Source organism: Odontesthes bonariensis, chromosome 9 (assembly GCF_027942865.1).
Source record: "Odontesthes bonariensis isolate fOdoBon6 chromosome 9, fOdoBon6.hap1, whole genome shotgun sequence".
Lineage (NCBI taxonomy): Eukaryota > Metazoa > Chordata > Actinopteri > Atheriniformes > Atherinopsidae > Odontesthes > Odontesthes bonariensis.
In genome coordinates this window covers 24,889,508-24,903,101 of record NC_134514.1, presented here as the reverse complement: position 1 = coordinate 24,903,101, position 13,594 = coordinate 24,889,508, and the positions used below count along the sequence as shown (strand labels likewise).

At 41.9% G+C, this 13,594-nt stretch overlaps 1 protein-coding gene across 50 annotated transcripts; it reads left to right on the top strand.

The window, feature by feature from the left end:
* Window positions 1-343: 343 nt before the first annotated feature.
* Window positions 344-12,835, top strand: sh3bgr (SH3 domain binding glutamate-rich protein). Of its 50 annotated transcripts, none has more exons than XM_075473749.1 (12): window positions 345-517; window positions 1,518-1,703; window positions 1,882-1,962; window positions 3,161-3,232; window positions 5,062-5,244; window positions 5,855-5,890; window positions 7,604-7,627; window positions 7,976-8,002; window positions 9,412-9,438; window positions 10,590-10,619; window positions 11,148-11,206; window positions 12,113-12,835. In XM_075473749.1, exons 1-11 carry the CDS (start codon window positions 473-475, stop codon window positions 11,163-11,165), a joined length of 729 nt encoding a protein of 242 aa, XP_075329864.1. In that variant the 5' UTR covers window positions 345-472; the 3' UTR covers window positions 11,166-11,206; window positions 12,113-12,835. The 50 variants fall into 50 exon arrangements, with proteins under 50 accessions (XP_075329865.1, XP_075329862.1, XP_075329860.1 ...); XM_075473748.1 differs by having other exon boundaries at window positions 5,852-5,890; XM_075473746.1 differs by having other exon boundaries at window positions 5,062-5,259.
* The last annotated feature ends 759 nt before the right edge of the window (window positions 12,836-13,594 follow it).

The window sequence follows — 13,594 nt, the reverse complement described above, 5'->3', positions numbered from 1 at the left end:
AATAAAAGATGAACAAACAAGCAAATAGGAAACCAAAACTAGTGCCACTCATGGAGGAACCTGTCAGGCCGGACATGTCTGCGTGCTCACTGCGCCCTAACTGCACCTGCAAACTGCTCCACCTTTGGGGCTCGCATCCTTGCGTTTGTAATCCACCTACAGGGCTGGTCAGTGCTATTTCTGTCCTCCTCGGGAAGGACTTAGAAAAACCAGCGGCCCTGTCCCCTGCACGAACAGACAGCTGAAGTTGCCAATCAGTGTGTGTGGCGCTGCGTCCCCCCCTTTAGGGGCCAACCCACCGATCTCTCACTAATGGAGCCTGGAGACAAAAATAACTCCCGCAGTGCGTGTATGTGTGTGTGATCTCAGTGCTATGTCCCCGTCCTGGGTGCGCTCTAATAATAGAGGAGGCTGCCTGCTCCTTTAAGACCCCTCTCGTTGCATATTACTCTCCAAAATATATTGTAACAAAATGGTCATCAAAGTGTTCCTCGCCTCTTCATCGGGATCCACAGCGGTAAGATCTCAGCTCTCTTCCCTTTGGATCAACTTTTGCAGGTTGAACTGCTTAAACCGAGCAGGACATGTCGCTCACACTGACACAAGCGGGTTAAAAAATATAAGAAATTACTCCCCTTGATTTATTTTGCTTGAAATCTCTTGGCAAGTGTTTGACTTGACGTGTGCGTAGATTCCTGCTTGATGAGTGTTTGTCTTCTTTGTTTAATTAGCTCGCGAGTCGCTTGCCAGAACAGGGGCTCCCAAACTTTTTTTTTAATGTAACAGAGCCTCGCGATTCGCCTATCCAGAGCTCACAGGTTGTGTGAGTAAAGGTTTTTCCCCCCCAAATAAAAGGGCTTTTGCTTATTTCCTTATTTGTGTTCAGATATTTCCTAATGTGACATTTTGTGTGTGCTGGGTGGGGTGATAACCGTTGCGGGGAGGGTGAATTCACTCCCAGATCTACTTTTGGCAAAGCTAAATAAGCAGTTTGAAGCAGAGCGGACTCGTTGGCTCGGTAGTTAGCAGGGTTGTCCCTCAACCCAAAGCCCAGGGCTTTGTCCTCTGAGTGGACTTACTTGCATGTTGGCTCTTGCCCAAGTTTATCTGGTCTTCTACCCAAGATTAGCAGATGACACCTCATCACTGTCTGCACTGGTCTATCTATGACTTCAACTGAATGGTTTGCACAATGACTTGAAAACAATGAAAACTAGTGTGAAAATAGGACCCTTTACATGCCCCACACCCCAAAATGAATTATCCATGACATTTTCTATTCCATATAATAGTCCAATATACAAAAAAGTAAAAACAACAACAACAAAAGTGTCTAAAGGGTTGAGCTCTCGTAGAAAAGGGAAGGGAGCATCTTGTACCTGACGTGAACCCATACTGTCACTTAGTGCGTTCTTTAAAAAGTTAACGTCGCAGCCTTATCCCCCACATACTGTGCAATCAGTGGAGATCTCCTGGAAGCGTATCACTTTTTATATGACTTTTTCTGCCCCCCCCAGATCAAGAAGAAGCAGCAAGATGTGGTCGGCTTCTTGGAAGCTCTGAAATTGGACTACACCCAGCTGGACATCGCCTGCAACGAGGAGAACCGCATGTGGATGAGACAGAACGTCCCTGAGGAGAAGAAGCCCACTAATGGCATCCCCCTCCCTCCGCAGATATTCAACGAAGAGAGCTACTGTGGGGTGGGTGTGCAGAAAAAGGACCTGCATTTCATTTAATCGTTGCCTGCTCCAGAATGTGGAATGATATGATGCCATATTGATATTGCTCACAAACCATGTGGGCAAGTTTAGCATCAGAGGACTGTGTCTGCAAGTCATTGTAATTCCTTTAGTTATTGTTTCTCTCTTTTTCATGCAGGATTATGACACATTCTTCGATGCTAAGGAGGACAACTCAGTATATGCCTTCCTGGGCCTGCCTCCTCCTCCTGGGTCAAAGGTTGGAACTTTTGGAACTTTTTTTATCAAATGGACACAAATCAGTTCAGTTACTTTTATCCCTCTGCCAGGCTACCACTGCTGGGAGTGTTGTTTGTTCAACCAAACTCCAATTGAAAGTTCCTTAATTAAACTCGCATAAATAAAATCTAGTTTGAATTTCTGATATCTTGTTAATTGGAAACTGTCTCTAGGATTTTGCATATTTACAGCAAAACAACTATTCCAGTTGTGTGCTCTGTAGAAATCATCGGGCCGAGCAGTTATCAGGGCGTTAAAAGATTTGAAACCCCCAAAGAGTTTCATCAGTGTATTATGTATACACTTCGTAGGCCACATGACTTATAGAACAACAAAAACACAGTCTCATCGTGCTGTAAAAACGTACCCACAACAAAATGTATCAGCAATTGACAGCATATCAGCTGTAGTAATAACATACAAAAGTGATCAATAAGCACAACACCTTTTCCGATAAAGCTGAGACACTGTGTAGAATGTAAGTGACACCAGATGATTCTTTTTTTTTTTTAGCACGGCTTATCCAGTCTTTTATGATTTGCAGATGTTTAAATTGTGTTTTTTAATTTACATTTTACACAGTTTCTCTGCTTCTCTCGACACAGATTTGTAAAAGAACGGAGAAACTCATTCAGCTCAAGCTAGTTTTTAAACCATATAAGATACAGTCAGTGGAAATAATTGTGTCAAGCGATCGTCACAGGAATTGTACATGAATTATGTAGTTTTCATTGTTTTGCCATAAAATCAGCCTACAAGTCTTGCAGAACAATAAGAAAAATAGCGAGCCCTGAAATACTTTTAAAAAGTTGCCCACTGACATCAAAGCACATACGAGGTTAACATCCCACCATCTCACCCTCTTTTTCATGCGTATGAAACAAATTAAACCGGATTCAAACACGTCAGTTCAACACCCTTTCAGACTTTGAATGTTGCAGGACTGGATAATCTGTAAACCAGAACATCTCAGGGTTATTTTAAACTTTGACTAAAAGCTCAAAGTTGTATCAGCTTCAAAGATGCTGAGTCACATTTAGTCCGTTGTCATAAACTTAAGTGGATTATTAAAAGACAACTGCCCAGTTACATAGTTTTGTGGTGTTGACGATTCAAACAGTAAATATCTCCCCCTGCTGCTTTAATGATTTGTGTTCAACCTCATTTCCTTGACGCAGGAAGCAGCGCAGGCTGACAAGGAGCACATTGTGCAGAACGGGACCCACGCTGCGGAAAACCCTGACGACTCAGTAATAATGCCGTCGTTACTTTCCCGTTTTTCCCATCATGCTTTGTTTCTTTTTCATTGTGCTTCACCTCCTCCTCTTCAGTGGACATAGCTTAACTACTTCCCTTCCTGTCACAACTGGTAACTTCAACAGGCTTGTAATTTCCTCATGGCCACTAGATCCTCCCATTATATCGAGTAATCTTTGTGTTGCATGACATTTCACTTCAGATTAACCTAATATTTTCAGTTGTGATCATAGCACTGTGACACTGCTTCACTGTGTCCAGACCACCAATAAGTTGCTGAGCATCGTGTACCCATCATGTTTAGTTTGAACTGATGTTCCTGGTTTGTTGTTGGGGTTTTGCTATGTGCTTAATTATAGGAGGTATTTTGTGTGTTTTGTACTTTCTGATTCCAGTAACTTTCTAACAGTTTTAATCCCAGAGGAAAACTCCAGTCCTGCCGGTCACACTGCAACTTACTGCACTGCTGTATCTGCATTACAGGTTATTGACGTGGCTGCAGGATTCTCACGTACTTTTTGTGCCTTTCGACTTAAAGCAGCTAAAAAATAGTAATGGATTTAATTGTTTATTATTCACACCAGACTCCTGATCAGCTAAGCTGATGATGAGCTGTTTTTTGTTTGTTTTTTTACCCTGTAGGTTTCAGTGTGGAGCTATGTGAAGAGATTTAATTACATATTCATTTTGTTCCAGGAGGAGTTCAATTTGCGATTTGCGTTTACTACTTATTTTTTAATTCTGGTCCCTTGATGAAAGCAGCACTTTGAGGAATGTCCTTGTTTCCTAACTGAAAGCTTCTTTTTAAGCTGTAGTAATCAATCTCTAGAAAGACTGGAAATAGGTGCAGAAAATTTGTCTGGCTGTGGCTAAAGGTAGCGAAATCCACTCTCCAACTCTTAAACTCATAATTAACAGGTTACGTGTAGCTTGTTTTATCTGAAGGGACTTTTTGCATTGGGTGTGTGTGGCAGACACTGTGTTTAGCCAATTATCTGATCCTTTCAGTGCCATGTAACCCCACTGACTGTGCGCTGCTTCCAAACCTATTAATGTCTGTGAGTGTTGTGCGACACAAAAACCAATCTGTGCCAAGCTGGCTGTCTGTGCGCTATGTGCTGAAGTTAAAACAAGTTCAACCGGGCTACCATGATCTCTGGTGACGCGTGGAGAACGTGTCCCGTTAGATGGAATCTGGCAGGTTTGAACGAAGCACCCACCTCAGACAATTTGCTGTACATTGTGTAGAACGATGACAGCCTAAAGTTGGTTCTCATTTACGTGAATATTTGTGTGAAGCTCCCCAACCGGCTGCCATATCCCCCACTCATCCTGAAGTAGACCTGGAGTCGGTCATGGTGCAGGTGCATACTCTCCAAACTCCTGTACTGCTTTGAGGATATTACAGACTTGCATGCCACATATCATCACAAGAAAAAATGTTTACTTAATGAGCTTTAGGTAAATATGATTTCCTTAGGACAGAGTCAGGCTTTGTGTTTCGCTTTTGTTTCCAGTCTCTTAGCTAAGCCAAAATAGCATATTTCATAATTTTTTTTGTGATGCTTACTTCAAATGTAATTTTTTCCCTCCCAAAGTACTGAAACATTTATCTCCCCTCTTTAACTCCTCCTACTGCACTCACCGGACTGCCGCCTACAGACTTAACACATTTTAATTGTATATTTCTAAACCCCTCCCACTGATTTAGCTGACCATCCCAGTGCCCTTGAAGCAGTGACTGAATAAAAATTCACGCTAACTTCTTATTACGTCACTAGTTTTCATTGATCATGCCTTGTTGTTTTCACCCCACAACAAGGAGGTTCCAGTGGAGGAGCGTAACGGGAATGCACACGGAGAGAAGGAGCAGGTAGAGGCAGCTGATGAAGAGGAAGGTGAGGGTGGCGAGGCAGGCGATGAAGCCACAGAAGGAGAAACGGCAGGAGATGAGCCCCCTGCAGCGGAGGAGGGGGAGGAGGAGGCAGTGGAAGAAACGGACGAGGTCACAGAAGACACAGTAATTGCCACATAACAAGAATCCAATCTCCTGTCGTTTTGCTGCCTCCTCCTTCGCTTTAATGTTTGAAGTACCTTCCCATCATTCCTTGAATTGTCTGTTTTTCCTCCAATCATCTCCTCTTTCCCTGTAATGTCCTCTTCCTTTTATTTAAGGTTTACCTCCCTTTTCAAGTTCCTGTCATCCTTGCATTCCTGTCATCTCCTCAAGTCTCTCCCTAGATTCAGTCGTCTACTAATACGCCGTGTGCAACATTCCTGTTCATCGTTCGTAAATATCTCCTCAGTAACAGTAGATGTTCAATGTCTTTTTGCACTACCTTCTTTTACGTTCCCTGTCTTTAGTTTTTTTTGTTGTCTTTTTGGGGTTGTTAGTGACACTGTTGCTGCTTGTCTTGATGATGCGACCCACACTGCACTGCATAATCATTATCGATTAACTGTCCTGCTCAAGGTGTGTCAGTAGAGTCCCACAACCTCTCCACTCTAACTGATTCTGATCTGAAGGATCTGTGGATGGTGTATTGACACACATAATGTACAATGGGTGGAGCTGGCATCTCTAATACTGTCCTCTGTGTGTCTTCTGTTAGCAGGCCCAGGCAGAAGAGGTAGAAGAGGAAGAAGAACAGGTAATTTAAAAAAAAACTTTTCTTAGCATGCTAAACTGAAGTTAGTGCTTAAAGGGGGCATGCTCTGTTGTTTTATGAAAGAGTTCAAATTATGCTAATATAGAAGTCTCTGGTTTGATTTTGTTGGGCAACTATAGGAGTTTCACATGCTTTAATCTAAAAAAAATATATAGGTGCATAGGTACAGTATTTCTTGTTGATTTCTGTTTAAAACGCTCCGTCTTAGCTACTGTCTCTTTAAGTCCCCCCTCCCCTCCCGAAAAAGCCCAGACTACTCTGATTGGCCAAAAATGGTGGAATGCAAAGCAGCTGGTCATTCTTTGTTCGAAACCTGCCAAACTAGCCACATAGAAGATATTATGCAAATATGTTCCACAGTGAGGTAGATAAGTAACTGAAGAAGAACTTGGACTACAAACTGGGTGTTTCAGGCAGTTTGGGAGCCATGTTTTTCTGAGCGAGAGAACAAATTCCATGACGTGACCTTTTGACTTTGTAACTACGCAGACATTTTACAAGCCCAAACATCTACCTTGCACACTTAAGAAAAGCATAAAATGACCTCTTTGATAACAGCAGTCCACGAATTGCAGTCAGTACCAGTGGTGAATTGTTCCAACATTACTAGCGGCAGGACAAAACTGCACTCACTCAAAATGATGTATGTTTCATTGTCCCTGTTAATCACATATCATGTAAAGCATGCACATTACATTTCGTGGATGTTCATGAACTGGTTTCTTACTTTGCAGTTGTTGCGGGTTTGGAATGAGCCTGTCCCTACCGCTGCCCCATCTCTGTCTGCTTTCCAGTCATTCTACAGCACGACATACATGACTGATTCCTTACATGACCTGAGCATCAATGATATCTATTAACTTTCAAACTGACTTAGATTTCATGTTTCTTTTCCATTTGTTTTTTGTATTCCTTACATCTGAGTTTTATTCGGATGCCGTTTTGATTCTGCAGCCTCAGTGTTAGGTTCTTCTGTTATTGAGGGTTTGTCTTGTAATGTTACACAAGCGGTTAAATCAGTAAAGACTGGTAAAGGGCTAATGCTGTACAGTATGAAATCTATTTAAATCTATACGACTACTTCCAGATCCTATCTCTATAAAGGACAGTGGGTGTTTTATTACCCAGTCCTTTGAATGCGCATAAAAATGACATTCAATTTTGTATCTTTCAATATTCTCAGATCACCCCGTGTTTCCCAGGCAGATTTGGAGGAAATGCACTTCTTGCTGTTCAGATTTGTTTTTTGTCTGACTTTACTGAACATTTCCCCACTATAATAAATCATATTGGCAGAAAGGTTTTCAAAAATGCTACATCCCCTTTTTTAGCTTAAGGGTTTGGCTTTTGGCTGTTCGTGTTATAGACTTAGAGTGCATGCCATCGTAACATTGGGTTTTACTCAACTCTCATTGTCCCACTTGCCAATTTTTGATAGAGAAAGCGTGTGTAAAATAATTCACTGACACGTCACACAGTCTCATTTCATTTAACAGTTCCGGGTTGACATATCTCCTCAGTCCATGCTTCTGTCCATCCATTAACATATCCGTTAACACGCCGTGTAAGTAAATAGGTGCCAGAGGTCTGTCTGCTGGTGTTAACACCGCTCATGTTCCTCATGCACACACACTGTACAGCATTTGACCCCTTCTTTGCTCTATTGTCCATTTCCTCTTGGTTTGGTCCCTCCAGGAGGAAGAGGATTTGCAGTCGGAGGTAACCGTGTTACGGTGATCGTCTCTCTCAACGGTTCCTCCATGTAGTCGTGGGTTCGATGGTGCAGAGATCAGGGAGGGCTGCTGTGGTTGGGATGGGGTGGGAGGAGATCTTGGTCTGTGGCTCTCACTCAGTTTGCTCACTTCAACACTTCACCTCTCTCCTGCCCCTCAATGAGTTCTTGTTGCTAACATCTTCCTTTTTTCCCAGCAGTAGCTGCCTCCTGACATCCTCAACTGCTTCCTTAGATTCCATTTTTAAATCAGAAGACTTCCCTGTAGCGCATGTCTGTGTTGCTCTTTTGCTTCCCACATAGCCAGCTGACCTGCTATTTGTTATTTCTTTTAGGAGGAAGAAGAGCTACGACAGCTTGAGGTAGATTAATGTGATTTTTATTTGATCTTACTTTGCCTTTATTTTATCATCTGTCCTCAGCCCCCCTGAGGCCTTTTTCCTTCAAATGACCTACACCTTGTGGTCATTATTTTGCATCCCTTGCCACTTTCTAGTATATCAAGCTTTCCTTCAGTGTCTTTCTTTCAGTTGTCTGATTAGGATCATTTTACAAACTTGCAGAGTTTGCTAAGCTATTAGGCCAAAAGGGACAAGTCACTTATTAGATAAACGGCATTAACTTTGACTGCAAAGCTAAGAGTCAGAGTAAAGAACAAGATACGGCCATAGCACGACTTTTGGCCACACCAAGAGGCTGTGGTTGTAGCCCATGTGTGCTCTTTTTATGCCTTTCATTTTCAAGAAATTATTATTCTATGACCTCAAGGGATTGGCAAAAGAAAAGATGTCAGTATGAGGCTTGTCATTCTGTAAAAATTTAGTTGGATTGATAGTGAATTACTTTTATGCTCCACTTTTTGTTTCCCTAGTTTGATAATGGTATCTGTTAGGAGTGCAGTTGAATGAGATTACGTCTTTGTGGCCTTCTACAACAAGCCCCAATATGAGAATATTTCCTCAATGATTTCAGTTATTGCAGTAGGTTCAAATTAATTAACTCAGGGAGCAACAAAGAGAGTGCTTTATGGACCATTTTTTGCCCTGGGCTTTGCCTGTCAGGTTTTAAATAAAGAGACCCCCTACATTAGTTGTGTCCTTCTGTTTGTCACTCTGCACACTGAGCCCGGTGGAAACGGGGGCAAGTATCACTCAGTCCACAATGACTTCAGTCCCTTTTCACACAGCAGTGCTTAACTTCCCCTGAGAGTTTTACCCAAACTAGATCTCAAATTAGAGTCTACTCCCTGCAGAGTCACACCTTGAAGCCTCAGTTAGCTTGCGGTTCAAGAAAAGTACGGGACATAATGATTTCCCTGTTCAAAGCGCTGTGTGAAAAGGGCTCGGCTTCTCTGAGACATTCCAAACTCTGCCTGAGCTTCTGTCGCTTTTGCTTCACTGCTTTGCCTTCTTTCCATCCTTCCTTTCCATCCGCTTTGTCTTTGTCCCACCTTTCTTGCAGGACCAAGATGAACAAGGCAGTGAGGTAGTTCTTTTGTGGTTTGCAGCGTCTTATATATTTTAGGCTGCTAGACTTCCACTGTTCTCCTGTTTTCTTTCTCTCTGTTTCTGCGTGCTGCATGGGACTTTTAAGAGTCTTTTCTACGAAGCTGCCTGATGGTGTGCAGCATGATAACTGTATTTTACTTAAACCTTTAAGGTGGAATTAGTGTGGTAACAGACAAATCAGTCGTGTATGGACCACTATGTATCTTATTCTCCTTTTTTTCTGTATTCTTAAACTCAATGCCCCCTGATTTCATCTTTCATAGGAAGAGGAAGAAGCTGAAGCACAAGAGGTATATGTTTGGATTGTAGTATTTTTGTCCATGTTTGGCATGGTGTGAATCATACTGGCAGTGGGATTTTCATGCATGATCTGACCACAAACAAAGGCCTTATGTAGAAACTGTATTCTCTTGCCAAGGCAGCTGTATGTCACGAAGTCCAGTGCACAATGTGCAAACGTGGAGCAGCTCGGCTTCTTATTCCCAAGCAAAACTTCAAAGATGACACAACACAGCATTTGTTCAGTGTTGTTGCGCATTTGGAAAAAATACCCCTGACTCTCTTTCTCTTACTCTGCCAAGACATTTTTTTTCCCTTTTTGTTTTGATGTCTCAAGACATTCTCAGGTGGAATTGATTTCTTCCTTTTTTTCCCCTTGTTCTTTGGCTCTGCCTGTGTGCACACGAGCATACCTCGGGCATGTGTTCAATTTGGTTGCGTTGCACGGAGATGGAGGATGCACCGACTTGACAGGGTGACGCGTCGTGTTCTTTTTTTTCCCAAGTCACGGTCTGTGGTTTTTTTTGGTGCCAAGAGCGCTCTGAGCAAAGTGGATATGAAGTGGATGTGACCAGTTTCGGAGGGGGGCCGAGCACATCGTGTTATTGGACAGATTTTTGGAGAAAGCAAACTGGTATTTCGCATTAGATGACCCTCTGGGTTATGACGTGCTGCCTAATTTGTTTCCACGTTCAGTGGATCTGTTTTTTACGACAGTGTTTTGGCAATCACAGACTTAAACTGCGTGACTGGAAGGAATCAAGTGATTGTGGCGTCTAATTTTAGATAACAATGCCAATTCATTTATACCATAAGGCTGTCATCATGCTATACTTGCAGGGAACAGCTTATGATAACACATAAGCAGGATCTGCACCTAGATATTTCAAAGTATTATACAATGGGTTACACCATCTTAAGCACCACCCTCGTCTCACTTAGGTCACACAGAAAGCTGTCAGTCGTTTGTCTTCTCAGTTTGACTCAACCCCTCCATCACGCTAACCCACAAAAACCCCCAGTTCCCTTGGATTACATCTTCACCATTTTTAACCTTCCCTCATTGCCACCACTAACATGCGAAGCCCTCTCACTCTCCTGCCATGTGGACCGTGACTTCACACGGCCCCCTATCTTTTTCTCTCTTTTCAACGTGTCAAAGGGAGAAGAAGACGACTTGGAAGAGACGCAGGTAGTATTACAGCAGTTTGTCACGTCTGAAATTCTGCGTGTGCTTGACATGTCTGCACAACGTCTTTTTCCAGTCGCGCTAAGAGGAGAAGATCTGTGTGGGACTCAAATACCAAGTATAGAATCCTCATAGCCCACTTCCAGCAATGACCGGTTGCATAGGAATTACCAGTATGGGTGGAGAGCAATAGGAGACAAAGCAATTGCTTTTGAAACACTTTCTTGCTTTTATAGTTTTTATAGCTTTTATAGTTATGCAACAACTGTAACCTTTACCCTTTGAGCTCAGTAATCTTCCTGCAGTGGATTTAATTCAAGTCATTGCGATAAGGTGCCTGAAAATGACACGTATTACAGGGATTGCTTTATTTTTCATCAAATTCAATGAAACTGTGCCATCAGAAACATTTTGAGTGTGCTCAAATATGGTACATAATGCTAGACCCTTTGCCGGTCTTCTACCTCTTGCCATTTCTGACTGCTTCCTGTTCATGTGTTGTTCATCAATCTATTTTTTTCTTTTCAACAGGAAGAAGAGGCTGAGTAGTTTAAGCATGGCGACGACATTGATAACGCAATACTGTCCAGGTAAAAAAATTTTACTCTCCATAACTGCTTCTACTTTACCACTGGAGGGCAGTACAGCATCATTAAGATAGATAGAGCATCTATGCTTTTATGCAGTCACATTAATGAAAAAAAGATAAACCTGCATTCAGAACTGCATTTTGACTTTTGTTTACCTCCTTGACCCCTCGGTAAAAATCATATGCAAATCATATGCAAAGGCATATGCAAAATACCAATGTTCCTGTCATTGTAGCTACAATTCATGATGTAACCGTAAATCACTGGCATGCTCTCATTGTAGTAAAATATCCTTGCTTTTACATATAGAATGCATAAATCTCAAATGCTAGCATTGGGACTCTCCTTGCTTCCCCTTACAGTTTGAATGGAGGTATACTTTTCTTACAGTTGCCAGTCTTACAGTTTCTTACATAATGCTGCGGCCCCCTTAACAAGGGACTGTCACCACTTCCTCCATCTGTAAACAGCTTCAGTAAGCACACAGAGTGGCTGGGGATCATCTGGAGCCACAACAAAAAACAAATTCCTTCTTTTTTTTTTTTTTTTTTTTTTTTTTTTTAATCCTCTGTGGCAGTGGCACTGATGATGATGATGATGATGGCTGTGATGGTAATAATCTTCATCTTCAAAGCCTATTTTTTTTAGTTTTCCTTTGCGTATGAGGGCATCCATGACCCGCTGTAGGAAGGGTCATGGATGCTAGTCTCCCTCCTCCCTTAGCTACCTCCCAGTCCCTGCGAGCCCCTGTCACGCTTTGTTAGAAGAAGCTGCTAAATGAGCTTTCATATGTGCCGGAGGAGGAGTGGGCGCACTGGGCGGCGTAGAGGGGGTGTTGGCGACTGCCTTAGACAACAGGCAAATGTGTGACCTCATTTCTTTTTTTTTTTTTGTCTTGTGTGCCAGCCGAAAGGAGACCTTCGTTCCATCTCACTCTGACGCTTGACCCCCTCTGACCCGTCCGACAGCCTCTCTGCCTCACCCAATGCTTCACTGAACCCTTCTGGAAACCGTTGGTCATGTGCTTGAAAGCGCCATCCAATCTCAGAAGTCCTAACCCGCATTTGCCCCTTTTTTCTCCCTTTTGACTTCATGTTGACTTAATTTTTATATTTTGCGTGTAGAAACATACTGTAATGTGATGCGCAGAGTGGCCTAGTGGTGTTTGTTAAGAGTAGTTTTAGTAAAATCCCCATTTCTGTCAAAGTCCAACAGTTTTCTCATGTTGTACTTTAGGAAATTCTAGTTTTCTTACCGAAAGAGGCAGTGATCTTCTCAAAAAATGTTACCTCGGCATACCTTAGCTTGTAGCTCCCGGCTTTCATAACTCTCCCTCTTGTGACTGTTCTGTACCTTTGTTCCAATCTTGTGCCTTAATGACTCCTTTTATCAACTGAATGTATAAATGCCAACTGAGATTTGTAATGGCCCCATGAGTAAGGACATTTGCACAAGCAAGATTTCAAACTACTCCACCACCACCACTACTACTACTACTACTACTACTACTACTACTACTTCTGTCAGTGCTGCTGTCTAATCAATGCACTTTGTTGAACAAAGAGTGAAACATGTTGCTAAGACCTGGATGCAATTGAAAATTAAATCAAGTAGAATTGTTAAAATGTCTCATTGGCTCTATTCTGTTTTATTTTTAAACCCTTTGATAGTATATTTAGAGATCAGCGGACCATTGTGTAAGCGAAGCAGTGACGGGTTCAACAGGAAAGCAAATGCTACGTCTCACGAGACTCTGTTTAGAGTTCAGCAGGAACTTGTGCTATTATTTTTGGATAGCATTGTTAAAAAAAATGCCTTGGTCTGTACAGTACACTAATGGCCTATTGTTAATGTGCTGAATTCATGTATAAATACCCAGTCACCAATGCAGTACCACAAGGTAAAATAACCAAGACGAAACACAGGAATGTTGTTTTTTTTGCAATTAAGATTAAGTTGGAGACATAGAGGAAGAAGTATTCACATCCCCCTGTTGATATTTTCTTTTGGTAGTCGTATTTGTAAGTGTGCAAAAGTGACTGGGAGCTGTAGAAGTGGAAGTTTTTAATCTTGAAAAATGCAGCAAAAAAGTTTTAATCTGATTTGTTAAGTCATTTGAACCGACACAAACACAAAATAAATTACTGACAAACTTAATTATATTTGGACATTTTAAACATAAAAAGTTGGGATAGAGGCATGTTTATTATTATGTAACATCACCCTTCCTTTTGAGTGTACTTTTTAATTGTGAGAACTGTGGATACTAATTGTTTGATTTTGTTTTTGACTTTTTAAGTCTGTCCATTCTCTCTGAATGCAAGACTTCAGCTGCTTCGTTTCTCATCTTTGGCACTTAGAACCAGACATCAGTTTTTACGTCCAAAG

Coding starts and splice junctions, on each gene's coding strand:
- sh3bgr (XM_075473744.1), top strand. CDS start 473: ATGGTCATCAAAGTGTTCCTCGCCTCTTCATCGGGATCCACAGCG. Junction 3,233..5,061: donor CGGAAAACCCTGACGACTCA/GTAATAATGCCG, acceptor CCCCACAACAAG/GAGGTTCCAGTGGAGGAGCG. Junction 8,003..9,411: donor AAGAGCTACGACAGCTTGAG/GTAGATTAATGT, acceptor CATCTTTCATAG/GAAGAGGAAGAAGCTGAAGC.